This window comes from Canis lupus, chromosome 27 (genome assembly GCF_011100685.1).
Source record: "Canis lupus familiaris isolate Mischka breed German Shepherd chromosome 27, alternate assembly UU_Cfam_GSD_1.0, whole genome shotgun sequence".
NCBI lineage: Eukaryota > Metazoa > Chordata > Mammalia > Carnivora > Canidae > Canis > Canis lupus.
Genome location: NC_049248.1, coordinates 2,885,873 through 2,909,966, shown reverse-complemented (window position 1 = coordinate 2,909,966; position 24,094 = coordinate 2,885,873). Strand labels below are relative to the sequence as shown.

Below are 24,094 nucleotides of genomic sequence, written 5' to 3'. Positions count from 1 at the left end.
GCATACAGAGCAATATTATATATTAATAAAAAGAACAGTAGATCAAGAAATACAATGATTGTGGACATTTATGCATCTAACAACATTGCATTTGCCTTCAAGTGTATAAAACAGTAATGGAGAGAAATAGGTATATCAACAATTAGCTGGTCATTAGTACATGTTCCTTTCAGAACTTGATCAAAGAAACAAAAATAAGGGGATCCTTGGGTGGCTCAGCAGTTTACCGCCTGCCTTTGGCTCAGGGCGCAATCCTGGAGTTCCGGGATCGAGTCCTGCGTCGGGCTCCTGTCATGGAGCCTGCTTCTCCCTCTGCCTGTGTCTCTGCCTCTCTCTCTCTCTCTCTCTCTCTCTATCGTGAACAAATAAATCTGTAAAAAAAAAACAAAAAACAAAAATAATTTAGAAAATTTCCAGAACATCAATAAGCATAAACAGGTATTCTGTAGAATATTGCACTAACAAATGGAGAATGTTCAGTGTTCTTGAGAACTTACTGAATAGTCATAAAAATCAAATGTCCTAGGCCACAGAGTAAATGTCAGAATTCCCAAGAATTCAAGTTACATGGACTATGTTCTTTGACTCCCTAATGTGGCAAAATTAGAAATCGGTAATGAAGAATTGCAACATAAAACTAAAGTCTGGAATCTGAAAATTTAGGTGGTGGTGGTGGTGGTGGTGGGTGGTTTTTTTGTTTGTTTGTTTTTAGTTTAGTTGACACAGTGTTACATTTAGTTTTGGGTATATAGCTTAGTGACTTACCAAGTTTATACATTATGTTGTGTTCACCACAGGAAAAGCCCGCATGTGTCCCGTAATATTGCCATTACAATATCATTGTATTCTTAATGCTATGCATTTATTCCCGTGACTTACTTATTCCATAACTGAAAACCTGTACCTCTCACTCCCCTTCCCCAATTTGCCTAACCCTCCACTCCCCTGCTCTCGGTACCCATCAGTTTGTTCTCTGAATTTATAGGTCTAATTCTCCTTTTTGTTTGTTTATTTGTTGTTTTGATTGCCACTTATGAATGGAATGATATGGTACTTGTCTTTCTCTGACTTACTTCACTAAGCATAGTGCTCTCTAGGTCCATCCATGTTATTTCAAAGGCATGACCTCATCCCTTTTATAGCTGTGTAATATTTCAGTGTGTGTGTGTGTGTATACACATATACCATGTTTTCTTTGTCTATTAATGGGCACTTATATTACTTCCATATCTTGGCTGTCGGAAATAATGCTGCAATAAACATAGGGATACACATACTTTTGGATTTGTTTTGAAAATATACTACTTAATGGCCTTCGGGTTAAAGGAGACTAGAATAGCGGTGCCTGGGTGGCACAATCAGTTAAGCATCCAACTCTTGATCTCAGCCCAGATCTTGATCTCAGGATTGTGAATTCAAGCCCCATGTTGGGCACAGCACTGGGTTTGTAGCCTACTTAAAAAAAAAAAAAAAAAAAAAAAAAAGACTAGAAAGCAAAAGAAAATCTGTGGGATATAATTAATCCTCTAGCATTTAGAGGGAAATGTCTTATTCTTATATTTATCAGAAAACAATAAATGAAAGCAAATAAGCTGAGTATACAAATCAGGAAACTAGGAAGAAAAAAACTAGAATCAAAACCAAAGGAATAGTAAGATGGAGGGTAATAGATACTAACTAAATCAGCAATCAATATACAGGAAACAGTAAGGTGAGTTAGTTGTTTTAAAAACATTAATCAGACAGGATCGTCTCTTACAAAATGGTAAAGAAGTGACTACCAGTACCATACAATTTAAAAATAATAAAAGATTTTCTTCAGTTGGTGAATGGATAAACTGTGGTACATCTAGACAATGGAGTATTATTCAGTGCTAAAAACAGCCATCAAGCTGTGAAAGACATGGAGAAATCTTAAATCGATATTCCTTTATGAAAGAAGCCAATCTGAAAAGATTGAAAAGACTGAACACTGGTGTTTAGTATATTCACATTGTTGTATATCCAATCTCCAGAACTCCCTTCATTTTGCAAAACAAACACTCCGTACCATTAAAACAACAACAACAACAACAAAAAACCTCGTCATTCCTCCTAGGTCATAGCAACCACCATTCTACTTCTATCTTTATGAATTTAACTTAAGTACTTACTAAAAGTGAAATGATATGTCTTTTTGTGACTTGCCCACAAAAACTTAAAGTAAAATGAATTTCATCTTGATAAAAGAAAGTACCACTCTGATAAATGATGTCAATAATAGGGGGAGGCTGTTCGTCTGTAGGGGCAAGAGGTATATGGGAAACCTCTATACCGTCTTCTCTTAAGAGCTAAAACTACTCTTAAAAAATAATAAAGGACAATTATAAACAGTTATATTCTAATAAGCTTGAAAAGATAGAACAAATAAATAGATTTCTGGAAAATATGACAAAGAAGGTTGAAGAGATAATAGAAAACATGAACAACAATCATTATGAAAATTAAATTGCTAATCAGCCTCTTCTTAAATTCCATGGTTCAGATGGCTCTTTATCAAAAGTTCAAAAATAATTATTTTTATGTTGAGGTTTTTCCAAAAAACAGAGAAAGTAAGAAAGCCCAAGACAATAGGAGGATATGAGGAAAAAGAAATTCAGAGATATCTGTTGATATCAGTAGATGGTATAATTTAATACCGTAAGGATATCAGTTCTCCCTAAGTTAGTATATACATCAATTCCAATGAAAATTCCTAGCAGTAATTTTTTAGAAATTCACTGAACTGTACACTTAAAAATGGTTAAGATGGGATCCCTGGGTGGCGCAGCGGTTTGGCGCCTGCCTTTGGCCCAGGGCACGATCCTGGAGACCCGGGATCGAGTCCCATGTCGGGCTCCCGGTGCATGGAGCCTGCTTCTCCCTCTGCCTGTGTCTCTGCCTCTCTCTCTCTCTCTGTGTGACTATCATAAATAAATAAAAATTAAAAAAAAATGGTTAAGATGGCTAATTTTATGTTTTGTGTATTTTACCACAATTGAAAAATTTTAAATATATAGATAAGTAAAGCTTTTCTAACATTAAAGTGAAGAAAAAGAAAATAAGTGGGAGATCTGCCTTAACACATCTGAAAATATACTACAGACCCATAAACTTAACCAAACCAAACAGTATATCCCAGATTGGTATAGTACTGGTACTGGAATTGGGCAGATAGAGCACTAAAAGTAAATAAATAAATATAGAGAGTTAGCTATGTATGTAGTTGGGATCATCATAAACTAGTGCTAATTAACTGTTAGGAAACTGATATACTATAGGAAGAATAAAATTGGCTACCTACCTGGTGCCAGATATAACAGTGAACTCCATATCAATTAAAGATCTCAATGTGAAAGAGAAAACTATAAAACTAATCAATAAAAATGTATCTTAGGTAGAATATTTTAAGTGACACCATCAAATTTAAGGATTTCTGTTCAAGAAAGAACACTATTGACAGAGTTAACAAATGTGTAACTGGGAGAAGATATTTTCACCACCTCCCAAAATAACAAAGATTGAGATACAGAATAAAAAAGAGATGCTTGCAAAACTGTAAGAAAGTTTATACATTATGCTGTGTTCACCACAGGAAAAGCTAGCATGTATACTGTAATATTGCCATGTACAATATCATTGTATTCTTAATGCTGTGCATTTGTTCCCATGACTTACTTATTCCATAACTGGAAACCCATATCTCTCACTCCCCTTCCCCAATTTACCTAACCCTCCACTTCCCTGTGGGAGGGAAGGAGAGAAGGGTTTAAATAGGCAATTAACTGATAAGGAAACCTAAGTGGTTAGCAAATAAATATAGCATAGGATCCTCAACCTCATTAGTAAATAAAGAAATGCAAATTTCAGAAATGATGAAATGCTATACTCCATTGATCAAATTGGTAAAAATGAGCAAATAAGTTAATATTCAGTGCTTGTAAGGATTTGGCCTAAAGGAACATAGACGGCATAGTTGGCTCCAGTAATGCCATTCCTGGGTATGTTCCCTAGAGAAAATTTACCATTGGTCCACAGGAGGACATGCATAAGGATGTTCACTATAGAATAAGGAATTGAAGGCAGCCCAAATGTTTTTTACTAGAGGAGTTAGATGAGTAAACTACAGTGGGTAATATATCATGTAATAATACTATAGAAAAGTCAAAAGCAATGATCTAGAAGTATTCGTAGGGCCATGGGTATATATTTTTTAAAAAGTAAGAGAACAAAATGATGTATATAACATTCATATAAATTAAAAATATATGCATATAAAAATAAGCCTCTTTCTAAGTTACATGCATATTCAATAACATCACACATTAGAATGGCTACATACTGAATGAGGAATGGATATTGAATGTCGATGGAAAAATAATAAAATAACAATAAAACTGTGCTTGGATAGTTTTAAATGAATTGAGGATTAAGAGCAATTTAGTTCCTTCTTCAACTTGATAGAAGTTTGAAAGCAGTAATTCTGACTGTGTAACTACTGTAAGGTATGTTGAATATAGTGTATTTACCATATTGATTCTCAAGAGTTGTTTTGGCAGACCTCTATGGCAGGGCAGATGTACCTGTTTCTTATCGTCCCTTCCAACACAGTCATCTGTCAGCAAGGATTCTAACTAAGGTTTAGAAGGGTTATTCTTTTTGGTAACTAAGGGGCTTGGATTTTATTTTATTTTATTGTATTTTATATTTTATTGTATTGTATATTTTATTTTATTTATTATTTTTTAAAAGATTTTATTTATTCATTCATGATAGACAGAGAGAGGCAGAGACACAGGCAGAGGGAGAAGCAGGCTCCATGCCTGCAGCCCGACTCGGAACTCAATCCCGGGCCTCTGGGATCGTGCCCTGGGCCAAAGGCAGGCGCTAAACCCTGAGCCATCCAGGAATCCCAGGGGTTTGGATTTTAATGGTGATGTGTGGATAGCAGACACTAAATGGTGTAGAGATTTGAAACCGAGACTCCTTCATAAACCCTGGGAAAAAGTGGACTAGAAAAAATTCCTCTTTCCGGTATCAGTTGACAACATGAGAAACTGACTTACCTGGTCTTAGAGTTAGAAGAAAGTATCTTCTGATGAGCTTTGAGTTGAGTAAGTACAGTGCTGTCAACACTGATTTTAGCCTGGTCTCTACAGATACCCACAGATGAGAGCTCTGCTTAGAATGAATTTACAATCCCAAATTACTAAATCATCTGTGGAATTTAACCTACTCCAAACCAATATCAGAAGTAAGAACTCTAATCCAATAGAGTGATTAGACCCTTAGGAACATTGGGTAGTAGAATGAGACCATAAATGAAATGATTAGAAATAAAGAATGGAGTAGTAAGCATAGGAGCACTCTTTAGGATAGAGGAGAAGATAAAACTTATTGGGCTGTTATTTCAGTATGGTTAAGAGTAAAAGCTGAAGCTTTTAAGTGTAATAAAGGGTAGCACTAGCTATAATTGTTTAATGTCTTTTTTGTTGTTGTTGTTTAATGTCTTTTAATCTTGGCTTTGCCACTTACTTGTTTGTAAGTTTATACGTTTTGTGCTTCAATTTCCTTATTTATGAGAAGAGTAATAGCAGTACCATGAGAAGAATAAATAGCATTTATGAGAATAATAATAGCATTACAATAGAGTATTGTGAGAGTTAAATGAGTTAATGCATGTACATACAACACTCAGTAAATAGTACCATTATGAAACACATGAAGGATTTAAAACAGGAAAGGGCAAAACACTATAAATAATACCAGGCAGGTTGTTAAAGAACAAAGCAGGGTTTTAGATATGAAATACATAATAACTAAACTGAAGGAAAAATATAGTGGTTAAACTGCAGACTAGAGAATGCTGCAGGTACAGTTAGTGAATTGGAAGATACATGTGAGGAGTCTGAGGGAGAAGTCTCTTATGAAGAGAGCAGTAAGAAACAAGAAAAGATAGGGATTAAAGCGAAGTCTGTTGAAATAGAAATCTAACATCTATGGGAGTTTCAAAAGGGTAGGATAGAGGAAATAGGCAATTTTAGAAGAGGTAATTGCTGAGAATATTTCATTTTTTTTCTTTTTAAGATTTTGTTTATTTATTCATGAGAGACACACACAGAGAGAGGCAGAGACATAGGCAGAGGGAGAAGCAGGCTCCTCTCAGGGAGCCTGATAATGGGACTTGATCCCAGGACCCCGGGATCATGCCTTGAGCCAAAGGTAGATGCTCAACCTCTGAGCCACCCAGGCATCCCACTGAGATTATTTCTGACTAGATAATAGGAATAGATCTTCATTTTAGGAGCAAATAATTCTTGAATAGGAGGATATCCACACTTACCATAAATCACAATGAAACCATAGATAAACTGATTTTAAAAGCTACCAGAGAGGAAATAATAGTTTACCTAAAAAGGATTAACAGGCCAGCAGCAGGCTTTTCAACAACATCAACGGAACAAGAGAGAATAAGAGTAAAAATCTTCAAATTTAGTGAAAAACTTAAGAAGTTCATAATTCTGAACCCAGTGAAACCATCATTCATCAATGGAGGTAGAATAAAGACTTTTTTTTCCCTAGACTAATGCAAACTGAGAGTTTACCACCTATGGATCACATAGAAAGAACTGCTAAAAAGAACAAAATTGTCTCTACAAGGAAGGAGTGAGATGCAAAAAAAAGTAGTAGAAAAGGGATATTAATGTGACAGGAATAAAAAGTCAAATATCAATGTAAGAATTTGGCACAGACCCATGTAAGAACAGTGGCATTAATACCAAAACTCCAAAATAATTGAGGTTATCCGATAAAAGTAAAGACTTTTGGAGTAAGATCATAAAAAGTAGAGCTTCTCCAGTTTGTATATACTCATTGGTACAATTTTTTTTTTAAGATTTTATTTAGTCAGAGAGACACAGAGAGAGAGGTGGAGACAAACAGAGGGAGAAGCAGGCTCTTTACGAGGAGCCCGATGTGGGACTTGATCCTAGGAGTCTGGGATCATGACCCAAGCCAAAGGTAGAGGCCTGCTCAACCACAGAACCACCCAGGTGCCCATCATGGGTATCATGTTACATGATAGAGCAAGTGAAATTCTGCGTATAGTTGTTGTCTTCTCCATCATAGGACTGAAAAGAGTACCTTGCATAATTTAATCATGAAAAATGAAAATGAAAGCCTAAGATGTGTAAAAACAAATTATGCTAAAGCATCCAAGAGATCTATTCAAAATGTGCTTCAAAGACCAGCAGCATCCACTCACTTAAGAACTTACTGGAAACACAAAATCATCTTATTTTTTAAAAGATTTTATTTATTTGAGAGAGAGAGAGAATGCATGCACGAATGGGAGCAGAGTTAGAGGGAGAGAGGCCGAGCAGGGAGCCCAATGTGGGGCTCAATCTCAGAACCCTGACGACGTGACCTGAGCTGAAGACAGATGCTTAACTGACAGAGCCCCCCAGGTGCCCTGTTTAAAAATTTTTTTATTTAAATTCTAGTTAACATACAATGCATTATTGGTTTTGGAGTAGCATTCAGTGATTCATCACAACAAGTGCATTCCTTAATACCCATCACCCATGTAGCCTATTCCTTATCCACATCCTTCCATCAACCCTCTGTTTTCTGTCATTAAGAGTCTTTTATGGTTTGTCTCTCTCTTTTGTTTTCCTCTTTTTCTCTTTTCCCCCTCCCCATATGTTCATCTGTTTTGTTTCTTAAATTCCACATATGAGTGAAATCATGGTATTTGTCTTTCTCTGACTGACTTATTTCACTTCGCATAATACACTCTAGCTCTATCCACATCATTGCAAATGGCAAGATTTCATTCTTTTTTATGGCTGAATAATATTTGTGTGTGTGTGTGTGTGTGTGTGTGTGTGTATACACACCACATCTTCTTTATCCATTCATCAGTTGGTGGACATATGGGCTCTCTCCATAGTTTGGCTATTATTGATAATGCTACTGTAAACATTGGGGTGACTGTACCCTTTCGAATCTGTATCTTTGTATTCTTTGAGTAAAGACCTGGTAGTGCAATTGCTGGATTGTAGGCTAGTTCTATTTTTAACTTTTTGAGGAACCTCCATACTGTTCTCCAGAGAGGCTGCACCAGTTGGCATCCCCACCAGTAATGTAAGAGAGTTCCCCTTTCTCTGCATCCTTACCAACATCCATGGTTTCTTGTGTTGTTAATGTTAGCCATTCTGACAGGTGTGAGATGATACTTCATTGTAGTTTTGATTTGTGTGTCCCTGATGATGAATTATGTTGAGCATAGCTTCATGTGTCTGTTAGCTATCTGGATGTCTTCTTTGAAACAATGGCTATTCATATCTTATGCCCATTTCTTAACTGGATTTTTTTATTTTTGAGTGTTGAGCTTGATAAGTTTCTTTTAGATTTTGAATATTAACCCTTTATCAGATATATTATTTGCAAATATCTTCTGCCATTCTGTAGGCTGCCTTTTAGTTTTGTTGATTGTTTCCTTTGCTATGTAGAAGCTTTTTATCTTGATGGTCCCAGTAGTTTATTTTTGCTTTTGTTTCCCTTGCCTCTGGTGATGCGCCTGTCTAGTAAGAAGTTGCAATGTCTGAGGTCAGAGAGGTTCTGCCTATGTTTTCCTCTAGGATTTTGATGGTTTCCTGCCTCATGTTTAGGTCTTTCATCCATTTTGAATTTGTTTTCATGTATGATATAAGAAAGTGGTCCAATTTCATTCTTCTGCATGTTGCTGCCCAGTTTTTCCAACACCATTTGTTAAAGAGACTTTTTTCCATTGAATATTCTTTACTGCTTTGTTGATTAATTGACCATATGGTTGTGGGCCCATTTCTGAGTTTTCTGTTCTGCTCCATTGATTTAATATGTCTGTTTTTGTGCCAGTCTTGATGATTATAACTTTCTAATATAGTTTAAAATCTGGAATTATGATGCCTTTAATTTTTTTCTTTTTCAAGATTGCTTTGGCTAGTGGGGGTCTATTGTGGTTTCATAAAAATTTTAGGATTGTTTATTCTAGCTCTGTGAAAAGTGCTGTGGTATTTTGATAGGCATTGCATTAAATGTGGAAACAAAATCTTGAGTTATGTTTTAGACCTGTTGAATCAGAGTCTACATTTTAAGTTTCCTTAGTCTGGGAAGTGCTATGAAATGTTTTGTTTTTTGGCTAGGGCCACATGCAAATAAAATTACTAATCTGTTATTGATCATCATTTAGGAATCATGAAGATGAGAGGGGTTTTTGAGATTGGCTTTGAGTAAATGTCACTTTGATTTTCAAGTGAGTACAAAGAGGATTGCCGCATTTGTGCACCTAATCTTTTTCATTGGAAATGGTGATCACCAAAAGTCACCATTGGACTTTTTCATTGGAAATGGTGGTCACTAAAAGTCAGCATTAAAACTAGGCCATCTAAGGTGAATTTTACATTATTTTTTGGTAGGATTTCCAGTGTGGAAGAGGGTTTTTTGTTTTTGTTTTTTTTTTGAAACTGACATTCGGTTTTATTGTGCCAAGGACATTACAGATGGTGTATCTTGTCAACACCTGCAGGGCACGGGTGTCCCATCTGCTGAGGCTACGCCCACTCCCCACGCTCAAATCCTGGGCGGTAGTAGCCATGATCCTCAAAGGTGCCCCCCACCCCAAGATTCCGAAGAGACCCAGTGGTAGTGGTGAAAGTGGTGGTGGTGGTGGCAGTGGTAGTGGTGGTAGCAGTGGTAGTGGTGGTGGCAGTGGTAGTGGTGTGGAAGCAGTAGGAATGCAGCAAGGTCAGAGTCTCATTGTCCAAAGCCCACAAGACACTTGCCCCCTGCCCCCACCCCGGCTTGCACTGTAGACCCTACCCACCTCCACAGAGCTGGAGGCAAGAGACAGTAACCACATCTTTGTGCCCCCTCTGTCCCCATGGCCTGTCTACTCCCAAACCAGAGATGCCGCCTTCACAGAGCCACTGCTATCGTCTACATCATTTTGGATTGGTTGATTTTATAAGATAAAAGTACATTTTAATAAAGAAAAAAATTCAACATTGAAGGCTCAGACATTCTTGGGGTACTGGGAAGGGGAATTCCCACTTCTTCCTCCCACCTCCCCAGCATCATTGTGGAGGCGGGGTGACAAGTTTTTCTGATCTTGGAAGGAATGGGGGGCAGGGAGACTTTGAATGTCTCTCCTCAGGGGCTGCCTGGCTGCCAGTTGGTTTGTTTCTGTGTGCCTCTCGCCTACCTTCGGCACCCTTGCCCAAGTCCCCTGTGGAATGCAGGGATGGTGCTGTGCAGGGGGCAAGAGGGCACGTCAGCTGGCGAAGAGACAGGTGATGGTGGTGGTGGCAGCGATGAGAAGGGGTGCAGGGGTGGGCCAGCCAGAGGGAAGTGGGGAGTAGACCTATACCTCTTCAAGGCACTGGCAAGGAAGGGAGTGTAAATAAGAGGAAGAAATGTAAGATAAGATGATAATTAGGTTACTTCATAACTATAAAATGACTTTTCCCAAAGGTGGTGTTTAATGGTTTATGTTAACCTACATAAAAGTTTGTGGTGGGATTATGTATCTCTCTAACCTTGACTCTTCTTGTGTTAAATATTTTTATTAATGAATTGGATGGAACAAAATATGGAGGAGGGATGGCTAATGTGCATGTTAGATAAGAAATTCAGCATTCCAGGGACCCCTGTGTGACTCAGTGATTGAGAATCTGCCTTTGGCTTAAGTTGTGAGCCCGGGGTCCTGGGATCGAGTCCCACATCAGGCTCACCGTAGGCAGCCTGCTTCTCCCTCTACCTATGTCTCTGTCTTCCTGTCTCTGCGTCTCTCATGAATAAATAAATAAAATCTTTAAAAAAATTTCAGCATTCCAAAAGATCTTTAGAGCAGAGTAATGGGCTAAACCAAGTAGGATAAAAATTTAATAGAATGCCTATAAAAATCTTTAGTTTTCTATCCCTCCCTTTCTCCAAAAAAAGTCAGTAGGGGCCAGTAGGGGTGCCTAGGTGGCTCAGTCTGGTTGAGTACCTGTCTCTTGATTTTGGCTTAAGACATGATCTGGTCCTGGGATCAAGCTGTGGTTTGGGCTCCCCACTCAGCAGGGAGTTTGCTTCTCTCTCTGCCCTTCCCCCAACTCATGCATGTTCTCTCTTTCAATAAATAAATCTTTTTTATCACTTTTTAAAAAAATTTTTTATTTATTTATGATAGTCACACAGAGAGAGAGAGAGAGAGAGAGGCAGAGGCATAGGCAGAGGGAGAAGCAGGCTCCATGCACCGGGAGCCCAACGTGGGATTCGATCCGGGGTCTCCAGGATCGCGCCCTGGGCCAAAGGCAGGCGCCAAACCGCTGCGCCACCCAGGGATCCCAATAAATCTTTTTTAAAAAGCTAGCAAATAAAATAAAAATATGGGCAGCCTGGGTGGCTCGGTGGTTTAGCGCCACCTTCAGCCCAGGGCCTGATCCTGGAGACCCAGGATCCCTGCATGGAACCTGCTTCTCCCTCTGCCTGTGTCTCTGCCTCTCTCTCTCTCTCTCTCTGTGTCTCTCATGACTAAATAAATAATTCTTAAAAAAAAAAAAAATAATAACCAAACCCATAAACACTGACAAAAGCAAAAACAATCTACTTTAGTAATCCTTCAATATCTGTGTAGTGACTGCCAGAAAACCCCCTCAAAACCAAAAAATCATATGCAATCTTCAGTTGTTTTCAAAGTGTCCAGAAGTAAGGGTGAGAGAATCAGCCGTGATGTATTGAGTTCTGGGTATAATGATTTAAAGGTTGTTGGCACTTTTAAGTGTGTTTAGATGGAAAGAGTCTGAAACCACGGCATATTAAGGAATAGTTGAAGGGTAGCTTGGAAAAGAAATGCTTTGGGAGTCCATGATATTCTGCATGTGTCTGAATGGATGTTACATGGAAGAACATCTAGCTTAAGGGATTGAACTGGGGCAGTGGATAAAATTACAGAAAGAAAAATATTTTTAAACTTCTAGATCAGAAATTGCTTTTATGCCTGGTAAAAGCAGAGCATGGGCAGCCTCTAGAGGGGAACTATGTACCTGGATTTTACTGGAGGTGTTCAAATACTAGAGAAGACTGTTTATTGGAGATATAGAGACCCAGAATTTAGATTAGAGATGGAATCAGGTGACTGTTAAGGTCCTTCCAATGGGGAAATTGTCTCTTTCTGTGATTTTGAGTTCCATGCAGAGAGGGCTAGGGCTCTAAGGTTTACTTAAATGTTAGTCTGATACCAGAATAAGGAAGCATTAACAGATGTGTTAGCTTAGAGGGGTCGGGGTAGAAGAACTAGGTTGGCTGACTGCTTTGCTTTATCATATTTGCCGAGACCAACATTAACATTTCTACTGTAGTTACGTAGCTGAATACGGCTTTGTATTTTATTCTTTGTATAGTTTGTATAGTTGTTACCATATTGTCTTTAAAACAACATCATTGTCTATGAATCACCATGATTGTTATGAAGATTATGAGTTTTCAGGGTAAAGTGCATGGAAACAATATTGACATTGGTTTTTTCAGACTAAATTTGCAGCCTTTTGTGTGTGTGAGCAAAGTACTGTGTACTGGGTACTATGTACTGTGTACCATGGAATGGCACATCTATACCCTTGGTCTTTTTGATGTTTCTCTGAGCTCTTCAGCCTTTTTGTCATGTATAAGGCTTTAAGCAGAGCTCAATGCAGTTTGTCAAAATAGCCTTTTAAAATGCTTCCTGGGGCAGCCCCGGTGGCTCAGCGGTTTAGCGCCACCTTCGGCCCAGGGCATGATCCTGGAGACCTGGGATCCAGTCCCACGTCAGGCTCCCTGCATGGAGCCTGCTTCTCCCTGTTCCTGTGTCTCTGCCTCTCTCTCTCTGTGTCTCTCATGAACAAATACATAAAATCTTAAAAAAGAAATACATAAAATGCTTTCTTGTGGATGTTGTCAATCCCATGGCCCAGTGCTCTTCATTCAGCCTCTTTGTTAGATGAGAACAATGGGAAATGTAATGATAGGAAATTATACTTAGTGATCTTGGGCAAATCACTTAGTTTGGGCTTTGAGTTCATTGGTTTTAAAATTAGGAGTTTAGATTATTAATTTCTAAAACATTTGTGAAATACTGCCAAATACCGGAAAAAATGCAGAAAGTAATAATAAACACCATAAGATTTAACTTATGTTAATGTTTGACCATAGTAGGTGATCTTTAAAATAAAAGGTTCTTTAGAAACTCTCATTCTAAACTAAATATTCAGTGAGAGTTCTGGGTTAAAAAGAATATTTTGTTAGAATCTCAGGATTTTAGAACTGGTTGGGGTTAGGAATAAAGATTTGGAAGCTGTTATGGAGATAGTGGTTAGCTTTGTACAGTGGCAGTATCTATCGTACGTAGCCAGTGAGGTTTATCTGAGGCATGGTTATTGCTAATTGGAGATGGTGGTTAAAGCCTAAGATTGAATTGATTTCTACAGAGGAAGTTTTATAAAGTAGAGATGTAAGAAGGGGAAAATGACAGAGGATTCAGTGGAAAAAAATGGAAGAGATGGGGTCAGAGAGTTAGAAAGATGTAAATCATTGGCAAAGCCAAGATAGGAGTTTTAGGAAACAAGTCATTGTATCCGTGCAATTCTTACTGCTCATGTATATTTAAATAGATGTATTTATTGATGTAAAATGAAAGAAGGTTAAGATAGCTTAAGATAATTAATAGTTTTGTGATCATTGGTGAGAGACCAAAAGAGCAAGGTAGCTATTTTTCTGTTCATGTCCATTGGTAGAGAAAATCTTGTAGAGAAAAACCTGTTTTTGTTGAAGTTGGCATAACCTGTTTGCCACAGACCTTGACTCTTGGCAAGCTAGATGGATGCTGTTCCTCCAGTGCATTTGGTAGAATAAACAGTGTCTTATCCCTCCTACCAGCCATAGTATTAGTGTGATGACGTGTGTCCCGCTAGTCTCTGAGGGGCTTTCCTGAATATGTTTTTTTGTGGTTTGCAAAATATGGACCTCACGCAAAATTGTACTATGTACTCACTACTAACCAAAAAGATCAGTGTAGAATTCAGAGCAATCAATCTAGTAGTAGCAGAGTGGTTTTTGTGGTTATTTTTATCTTAGATATCCAGACCAGCACATTTAAATTCTGCATTGCATGAGAAAAGCAGACCAAGAGAAAGTGTATTTGGTAATTTGAACTGAATACTTAGTAAAGAAAAGATCACTTAGTGATTAGAGAATGGACTTGAGTACATAATATTTGTGATTGAGATACTTTTTATATGAAAGCCTGCATTTCCAGCTACTCTTACACCAAAGATTTGTATGTTTATTACGAGAGTTTCCATTTTTTACCTTTTCAGTCATCAATTCCTGTGGGTCTCATACCTGACATTCTCCCAAAATGGCATGCAGGTATTTATGACTTGGTAGCACTGGCACGTTGACGAGTCAGTTAAGTGAGTGAGGGATAATGTAAAAATGCAGCGACGACATCTAGGGACTCTTGGTAAAGAATAGCAATATGAGGTCTTACAGTTATTGTTCTGTGGGACTTTGTTACTATCAGGATGAGAAACATTTAGAAATGCTAAGAGATGTATTCGTGTTGTATTCTGATTCCTTACCCATAGGTGGAAAACATTTCATTTTTCTGAAATTAATGTAGAGAAGAATTGAGAGACAAGGAAATTCGGCAGTTAAGACTTATCTATAAGTTTAAATGTCTGGGCTTTTGCCCTTATAAAAAGAATTTAATGTATTTTGGGAATATTGTGTGAAACGTCTTTAGGTGATTTACTTTGTTTTTTGCTTGTGGTTATTGGGATATGTGGTATATGGGTAGAAGTAGAATATAGAGTATACAGAATACAAATTAGAACGTAGAAATTAGGTGCAAATGATTTAGCATATAATTTATGTATTTTAAAAATTTCTGACATGTATACTTTTCTAAGACTTTGACCTCTTTAACTGTGCAGAAGAGTCCGTGGGTTCAATAAGTACCCTCTTGAATTAACCGTGACTGATGCTCTGTAATGGATTCAGCTAATTGGAACCAAATCTGATACTGTCAAATAGGATTAGTAGCCACACAGGCCAGCTTGAGCTGTGCCTGAATGCCAAGTGGATAAGGGTCAATGGGCTCTTTTGGCATCTTAAGCAGGCTGGTTGTTGAATTTCATATTCCACAAAGGTCTTTGCTCTGTGGTGGCAATCCTTTTCTCCAAATTGAATCAGTATTCAATTCTGACATTTGTCTTGTAGATCTTTTTGTTTCTTTGCATGGTAGAGTGTTTGTGATTTGAATAGGTTGGTGACGGAAAACCAAGGAAGTGTAAAGACTTTTGTCATCTTGCACTTTAGAAAGGACTGTTGGGGAACTCTGGAAATCACCTAATTCATCATTGTTTTGTATTGGATTTTAATTCTTGCTCTGAGATCTTTAGTACTCTATGCAGGCAGCAAAACTTGCACATTTTTGTTGGTGATCTCTCTTGGATTCATTGGCCTTGATTTATTGTAGTTCTACTGTTTGTTAGCAAAACATTTTTTTTTTTTTTTTTTTTTTAGCAAAACATTTTTAAAAATTACTTTAATCTTTTCTTTTTCCAGGTCTCTGAGGAAAATTTTAAGTAGGCTGGCTATCTTGACACATGACATTTTATAAGATAGTCAAGGGAAGAACATGTTTAGATCTTCTTTGATTTCTTTTATTAGTTGTAATTTTCAGTATATAGATCCTTTACATGTTTTGTTAGATTTATACCTAGATAATTTAAATTTTTTCAGAGTGATTATAAATGGTCATAAATTTAAAAAATTGAAATTCAATATTGGATCACATTTAATTTTATTCATTTATAAAATATTGACATTTTTAAAGCAAGTATAAACATTCACCAATGTTCTTTAATATTACTGTTATTAAGAACTATTTCAGGCACATAAAGTATAGATAAAAGGAAAACAACACTGTAAAATGGTATCATGATGTGAAAGTTTAAATTTTAGCACAGTTAGATTTAACAGTATGTTTTCTTTATGGTGTATACTTTCTGTGTCTTTAAAAATGAAGCCTTCCATGCCTCAATGTCTTAAAAGTATTTTCCTATATTTCCTTCCAGTACCTCAGTGAAGATAATGAACATGCTCCCCATATTTCTCATACCTCTTTGTAATCCCTTTCTTTTGCTTTTGCCTGATATTCTTCACTGCTCCCCCTTTCATCCTCTTTCCAGGGAATTCTTGATCTATTACTATTCTTTTCTATTACTGTAATTAGTGTACATTTTCTAGAATTTTACTTAAATGAAATATATATATATATATTTGTCTAGCTCTTAGAGGGGTAGCGTATTATATAATTGGTTAAGATTATAGGATCTGGAGATAGACCAGTTAATCTTAAATTCTTCCTCTATTGCTTATTTATAACTACCTTTTCTAAGTCCTGGTTTCCCAGATTGCCATGGGAAAGTGAAATTTTACATAGGGAGAATACAAGTGAAGATATGCTTGAGGATAGAATTGGGAGAATTTTTAATATACTGTATATATGGTTGGCGAGCATATACATGACCATATGCAGAAAGGTTCAGAAATCTTGAGGGTAGAATGAAGAAAACCATTTGAAATGATAAGAGGCTGTTTGAAAGGATTGCTCAGGCTGGGAGAAAAACAAGATAAACCAGAATAGGGATGAATGATGAAAAAAGAGATGATATATCAAAGGTTATGCTATGCATAAAGAATAGATTTAGTAGGTGTAGAAGAAAGAAAACAGATTTCAGAAATAAGAGTTTAAGAGTTTGAAAGTTCTTAGGTGGACCTTTCCAGAATATAATAAGGTTACAATATATCATTTATTAAAATAGAATAGAAGGAAATCAGAAGTGAAAAGTGTTTATTGAGGGGGCATGGTAGAACTTTGAAGAATTACAAATGGACACTAAAAAGACTACTCCCCAATTACTGGCTTGGTGGAATTAGTGGCATTGACATGGTTGGTAGAAATTCAGTTTAGCAGAGTGAAATCTAGTTTATTTACATATTTTTCCTTTCCAACATAGTCTAAGATAATTTATAAGTGCATAATGACTTAACTATAGAGTCTCAAGTGAGATTAGTCTTGTAGGAAATTTTCCATAGTACTTACTAAGCAGTAAGTACTACCATACACACAGTACTGGTTCTCAGATACCTTATAGTTTAGATACAATATTAGATTTTTCCTGATAATTTTGGTATACTCTAAATGTGAGTCATTACCTATGTTAACTAATTTTTCTTTGTGGATTGGTTAATCCTCAGACAGCCAGGAAAAATAATACACGATATGTTCAAGGTAAGGAAGTTTTATAGAAACATACTTGATATCTTAGATTTGTATTTTCACTGTGGTAGCCACCAGCCATGTATGGCTATTGAGCACTTGAAATATGGTATATAAAATATGCATTGGACTTTTAAGATGTAGTATGAAATAAAGAATGTAAAATAAAAGAGCTCATTAATAGTTTTTATTAAGGATTACATGTTTGGAATGATAATATAGATTAAACAGGATATATTATTAAAATTAATTTTATCTATTTTTTATTTTTTAATGTAGCTGCTAGAAAGTTTAAAATTTCATATGTGGCTTGCATATGACTCACATTATATTTCACATTATATTTCTTTCTTAAGATGAAAGAAATCCACCTCCCTGTTCTGCTATAATAAGTAGGTAACTGTTTGCTGAATTATAAATCCTTAGTGGAAAAGCAAAAAAAAAAAAAAACAAAAAACCCAAAATAATTTTGGTGTATGAGTTTGCTTAGTGAAATTTGGTTTGAATGGATTTAAAAATAAGTACTGTCATTAGATTTCTAGTTATTTGAAAGTTATATTTAGAGAAAACTGTTAAACTTGGGGGATAAAGGTAATTGGATGCTAGACTTTAGCAGACTAGTCTTTGGGCCTGAAAGTAGACCTTGCTTTCCTTTGCACAGATGTTTCAGTGCATTATGGGATTGTTAGTCTAAAAAGCATCATATTCTACCTCTAGTTCCTATTTTGTGATACAGCAAGAGTCATGCTTTGGGATGTTTATGGTTTTCTTTCTAATTTTAGATTTTCTAAAGCAGTGTAGCATCACTTGGGAACTTGTTAGAAAAACTTAATTCTTGAGCCCCAAACCCATTGAATCAGAAACTCTTGTGACTGGGCCCAGGAATCTGCTGAAACTCTTCAATAGAATTGCCAAAACTCGATCTCTTTATAATAGTTCTTCATATTGTCTTTGATTCAGATCTATTTATCCTGATATCATTGTTTACTTAACTGATGTAAATTTTATTTTTATTACAAAAGCGCTCATAAAGTTTTAGGGTTTAATTTCTAAATAGCAATAATTATATTTACCAATAATAGAATACCACTCTATTTAATTTCATTTGGGCAACTATACACATGTATTTGGAAGGGATTACATTCCTTTCTTTCAATTAATCATTTGTAAAAAAAAATTCTTAGGTGGATGCTCTCCGATTGCGTTTGGAAGAAAAGGAAACCATGCTGAATAAGAAGACAAAACAAATTCAGGATATGGCGGAGGAGAAGGGGACACAAGCTGGAGAGATACATGACCTCAAGGACATGCTGGATGTGAAGGAGAGGAAGGTTAATGTTCTTCAGAAGAAGGTGAGGTGCAGGTGTTTGGAATTTAGTTTCCTACATCTGGCTATATCTCATTCTTACTGTGTGTGTGTGTGTGTGTGTGTGTGTGTGTGTATGCCTATGTGTATATATATCTCCTCCTCACCCTTTCTCCTAAAATGCTCTCTTAAAAAATTTTGTTGTTGTTGTTTTTTTAAATTTTAATTCTAGTATAGTTAACATACAGTGTTCTATTAGTTTTAGATGTACAGTATAGTGATTCAGGAATTCTATACATTACTCAGTGCTCATTATTAAGTATGCTGTACTCATCAGGGACGTTGGCCTCTAGTTCTCTCTGTCTCTCTTTTCTAATGTAGGCTCTATACCCAGAATGGAGCCCAACATGGGGCTTGAACTCATGATTCTGAGATCAAGAATCAGATGCTTAACCTACTGAGCCATGTAGGTGCCCTTGTAATTCTCTTCTATTGTGATTTCTTTATCTGATTTTGGTATCAGGGTAATGCTGGCCTTATAGAATGAATTTGAAGGTTTTCCTTCCTTTTTTTGTTTATTTGGGATAGTTTGAGAAGAATACATAATAACTCATTTAAATATTTGTTAGAGGGATCCCTCGGTGGCGCAGCGGTTTAGCACCGGATCGCACCGGATCCTGGAGACCCGGGATCGAATCCCACGTCAGGCTCCTGGTGCATGGAGCCTGCTTCTCCCTCTGCCTATGTCTCTGCCTCTCTCTCTCTCTCTCGATCTCTCTCTCTCTGTGACTATCATAAATTTAAAAAAAAATTAAAAAAAAATAGTAATTAAATATTTGTTAGAAATCACCCTCGTGAAGCTATCTGGTCCTGGACTTTTTTGTTGGCAGATTTTTGATTACTGATTCAGTTGCTTTGCTGGTAATTGGTCTATTCAATTCCTATTTCTTCTTGTTTCAGTTTTGATAGTTTATATGTCCTGGAATTTATTCATTTCTTTTGGTTGTCCAATTTGTTGGCATATAGTTTTTTATAATATTCTTGTACAGTTGTTTGTATTTTTGTGATGTTGGTTATTTCTCTTCTCTCATTTGTGATTTTATTTATTTGGGTCCTTTCTTCTTTTTGGTAAGTCTGGGTAGGGGTTTATCAATTTTATTAATTTTTTCAAAGAATCAGCTCCTCCTGGTTTCACCGATCTGTTTTTTTTTAAATATCATTTTATTTCTGCTCTAATCTTTATTTCCTTTCTTCTGCTGGCTATAGGCTTTGTTGGTCTTTTTCTAGCTCTTTTAGCCATAAGTTTAGGTTCTTTGAGGTTTCTGTTGCTTCTTGGGATAGCCCTGAATTGCTATTAACTTCCCTCTTAGAACAGCTTTTGCTGCATCCCAGAGGTTTTGGACCATTGTATTTTCGTTTTCATTTGTTTCCATGTACTTTTAAAATTTCTTCTTTGATTTCTTACTTGACATGGTGTTTAACTTCCATGTATTTGTGGTCTTTCTAGACTTTTCCTTGTGGTTGACTTCTAGTTTCATAGCACTGTGGTTAGAAAAGGTGTGTAGTATGACTTCAGTCATTTTGTATTTATTGAGTCCTGTATTATGATCTAATACGTGTTCTAGGAGAATGTTCCATATGCACTTGAAAAGAATGTGTATTCTGCTATTTTAGAATGGAAAGTTCTGAATATATCTGTTAAGTCCATCTGGTCCAGTGTGTCATTCAAAGCCATTGTCTTCTTACTGATTTCTGCTTAGATGATCTGTCCATTGATGTAAGTAGGGTGTTAAAATTCCCTACTATTATTTTATTATCAATTAGTTCCTTTATGTTTGTTATTAATTGTTTTATATATTTGGGTGCTTCTATGTTGGGTACATAAATATTTACAATTGTTGTATCTTCTTGTTGAATTTTCCCCTTTGTTATTTTATAATGCCTTTCTTTGTCTCTTGTTACCGTCTTTGAAGTTTAGTTTGTCTGATAAAGTACTGGTATTCAGCTTTCTTTTGACATCCATTTGTGTGGTGATTGTTTTTCCATCTCTTCCCTTTCAATCTCTAGGTGTCTTAGATCTAAAATGAGTCTCTTGTAGGCCGCATATAGATGGTGTTGGTTTTTTCATCTACTCTGTCAACCCTATGTCTTTTGATTGGAGCATATAATTTATTTACATTTGGAGTAATTATTGATATGTATTTATTGCCATTTTATTACTTGTTTTGTGGTAGTTTCTGGAGATTTTCTCATCCTTTTTCATGTTTTTGCTGATTTTCTATAGTGATATATTTGGATTTCTTTCTTTATTCTTTGCAGGTTTATTAGTGCTTTTGTTACATGGTTACCATTAGGTTTGCATATAATCTCTTCTGCAATATCAGGCTATACACACACACACACACATTTTAAAGATTTATTTTTTTTATTTTTAGAGCACGTAAAGGGGGATGAGCAGGGGGAGAGGGAGAGAGAGACTTTTAGCAGACTTCTTGCTAGCGTGGAGCTTGACAGAGGGCTCCATTTCATGACCTTGAGATCATGACCTGAGCCCAAATGAAGTCAGGACGCTTAACTGACTGAGCCACTCAGGTGCCCCCAAATATCAGTCTATATTAAGTTGATGGTTGTTCAAGTTTGTATCCATTCTTTCTTCCTCTCCTCTCCCATTTTAGGTAGATGTTATTTTACTTATATCCTTTTGGTGTGTGAGTTCCTATATTGGTTTTTAGTGAAATATTTAATTACACTGTTTTTGTTTTTCCTACCTTTATACTGTCACTTTTGATATCTCTTTTCCACTCAAAGAGTCCCCTTTAATATTTCTTGCAGGGCGGGTTTAGTGGTCACTTTTGATCTCTCCTTTCCACTCAAAGAGTCCCCTTTAATATTTCTTGCAGGGCGGGTTTAGTGGTCCTTTAGTTCTTCTTTGCCTGGAAAACCCTCTCTCCTATTCTGAATGACAGCCTTGCCTTATAGAGTATTCTTGGTTGCAGATTTTTCTTGTTCAGTACTTTGAATATATCGTGCCATTTCCTTCTGGCTTGCCAAGTTTGTTGAGAAATCTCCAGCTAGCCTTATGGGTTTTCCTTTGTAAGTTAATGACTTCTTTTGTGTAGCTGCTTTTAAGACTTTATCACTCTATTTTGCAAATGTGATTACAATATGTTTTCGTGTTGGCCTGCTGTTACTGATCTTGAGCAGAGTGCCCTGTGCTTTCTGGAGGTGTATGTCTGTTTACTTCCCCCGTGAAGTAAGTTTTCAGCTATTATTTCTTGAAATAAATTTTCTGCCCCCCTTTCTCTTTTTATTCTGGGACTCCTATAACACGAATGTTAAACTATGTTTGATGGAGTCACTGAATTCCCTAAGTCTATTCTCCTGTGGCATAATTCTTCTTTCTCTCTTTTGTTCAGCCTCATTGCTTATCATTATTTTGTCTCCTAGGTCATTAATTTGTTCCTCTGCTTCTTCTTGCCTGCTGTTCATTGCATCAAGTGTGGTTCTGATCTCATTTATTGCACTCTTCATCACTGATTCGGTTTTAACTCTTTTATCTCTGTGGTAAGGGTCTCACCAATGGCTTCTTTTCTCAAGGCCAGTGAGTATCCTTATCATCATTGCTTTAAATTCTTCATCAGGTATGTTCCTTATATCTGTTTCAAAGATCTCTGGCCTTATCTTGATCTTTCATTTGAGATAAATTCCTCTGTCTTTACATTTTATCTAAGTGTCTGCCTTCTTCTAGGTGTTAGAAAAGTCAGGCCTTATGAGGAAAGAGAGGTCATGTATTGTCCAAGCAGGGGAGTGTTAGTGTCTCCTGTGTATGCTGCATGTGCTCTGCTTTTGTGTTCTGGCTGCTCTGCCCTTCATCCAGTCATTGATAGAGGCCCTCCTTGCCTGCTGTCAGCAGTGTTTGCTTCCTGGCTTGAATGTGGCAAGTTTTAGCTTGGTATACTCTGCTCTGCTTGTGAAATGAGACCTGCCACCATCTCCACTGTAATTGAGGCCCTTCAAAAAACTCTGGTCTGAAGACGTGGTATGGAGGGATATGTACTGATCTTCTGGGACAGGGTCCCACTGCCCTGAGACTGAGGCAGGTGTGACTGAGAAGGGCAGTTCCACTGGAGCCCAGGGGGGTGGGGCTTAGTGTAAGCAAGTTAAGCAGCCCATTGTGGGTGCTGTGCTGCTTCCCACTGGTGGCCTTGTATTTATGCTGAGGGGCAGGGAAAGAAATGGTGCTGGCAAGCTCCATTGTTTCCAGAGAGGTGTCTTTGTGAATGCTATCTCTGAAGGGAGTGCTCTGAGAAGAGTGTGTAATTTCCCCACTGTGTGCCCCAGGTGTTTCTGCATTGTCTGCCCCCAGGTTGTTTGCCTGCTGTCTCTCCAGGACTCTATCCCAGCCAAGCCCGCTGACCTTTAAACTCTAGGCTTTAGTCTCCATTGCTTGCAAGAACTGATGAAATTCGGCTCCTCTCATTTTCCAAGTCAGTGGCTTTGGGGAAATGTTTTCCTTGTGCTTTCCCCTGTGTGCTCCCCTCTCTCTTTCTTGCCCTTCTCTCTGACCCTTCCCCCACAGTACCTGAGATCTTTGTCTCCCTGAAACCATGTCTCCATACTTCCTACCTTCTTCCATGTGGTTTCTTCTCTCCCTTTAGTTGTAGAGTTTGTTCTGTCCATCATGAGGCTGATTTCAGAGGTATTTAGGAAAATTTTATAGTTACCGAGTTGTGTTAGTAGGACAAGGTGAGCCTTGGGTCCTCCTACTCTGCCACCATCTTCCTGCTTCATACTGCAAGCTTTATAGTTTTCTTTTTTAAGGATTTTTTATTTATTCATAAGAGACACACAGAGAGAAAGAGAGAGAGAGAGAGAGAGGCAGAGACATAGGCAGAGGGAGAAGCAGACTCCCCACAGGGAGCCTGATGTGGGACTCGATCCCAGGATCAGGGATCACGCCCTGAGCCAAAGGTAGATGCTTAACCACTGAGCCACCCAGGCGTCCCAATTTAAATTTTTATTTAATTCTTGGTTGTTCTAGAATTCCTTTGAAATTTTTTCCAGAAAAGTCATAGGTGCTATGTTTCCTAAGTTCTTGCTTATTGAGTATATGTTTATATTGTCTTTCAAATTTTATAACTAATTGTTTCAAAGATACAAAGAATATAGGGAATAGTATAAGTAATGGTAATTATTCAGCTTAGTAAGAAGTAAAATTTCAAATGCAGTTGACATTCCTTGGCATAGATTTACTTGATAGTATTGTCCTCCATTCTATTCCAGAGTTGAACACTTAATTTTGATGTTTATGCATACCACATATATTAGAGAAGGATACATGTTTTTATACTTTTATAACTATGTACCTATTAATGAAATATATATATATGTAAAATATGGGGAAATACATCTTACAAATAGAT

At 37.0% G+C, this 24,094-nt stretch overlaps 1 protein-coding gene across 22 annotated transcripts in view; it reads left to right on the top strand.

Moving 5' to 3' along the window:
• ERC1 (ELKS/RAB6-interacting/CAST family member 1) overlaps positions 1 to 24,094 on the top strand; it is a 539,792-nt gene that overhangs the window by 128,373 nt on the left and 387,325 nt on the right. For all 22 annotated transcript variants that reach the window (XR_005379702.1, XR_005379703.1, XR_005379704.1 and 19 more), the window contains one exon: positions 18,550 to 18,717. Coding sequence is in view for 19 of the 22 variants with exons in the window: in XM_038576363.1 (XP_038432291.1) it covers positions 18,550 to 18,717 (168 nt within the window). In the remaining 3 variants the exon portion in view is untranslated. The remainder of the gene's footprint in view (positions 1 to 18,549; positions 18,718 to 24,094) is intronic.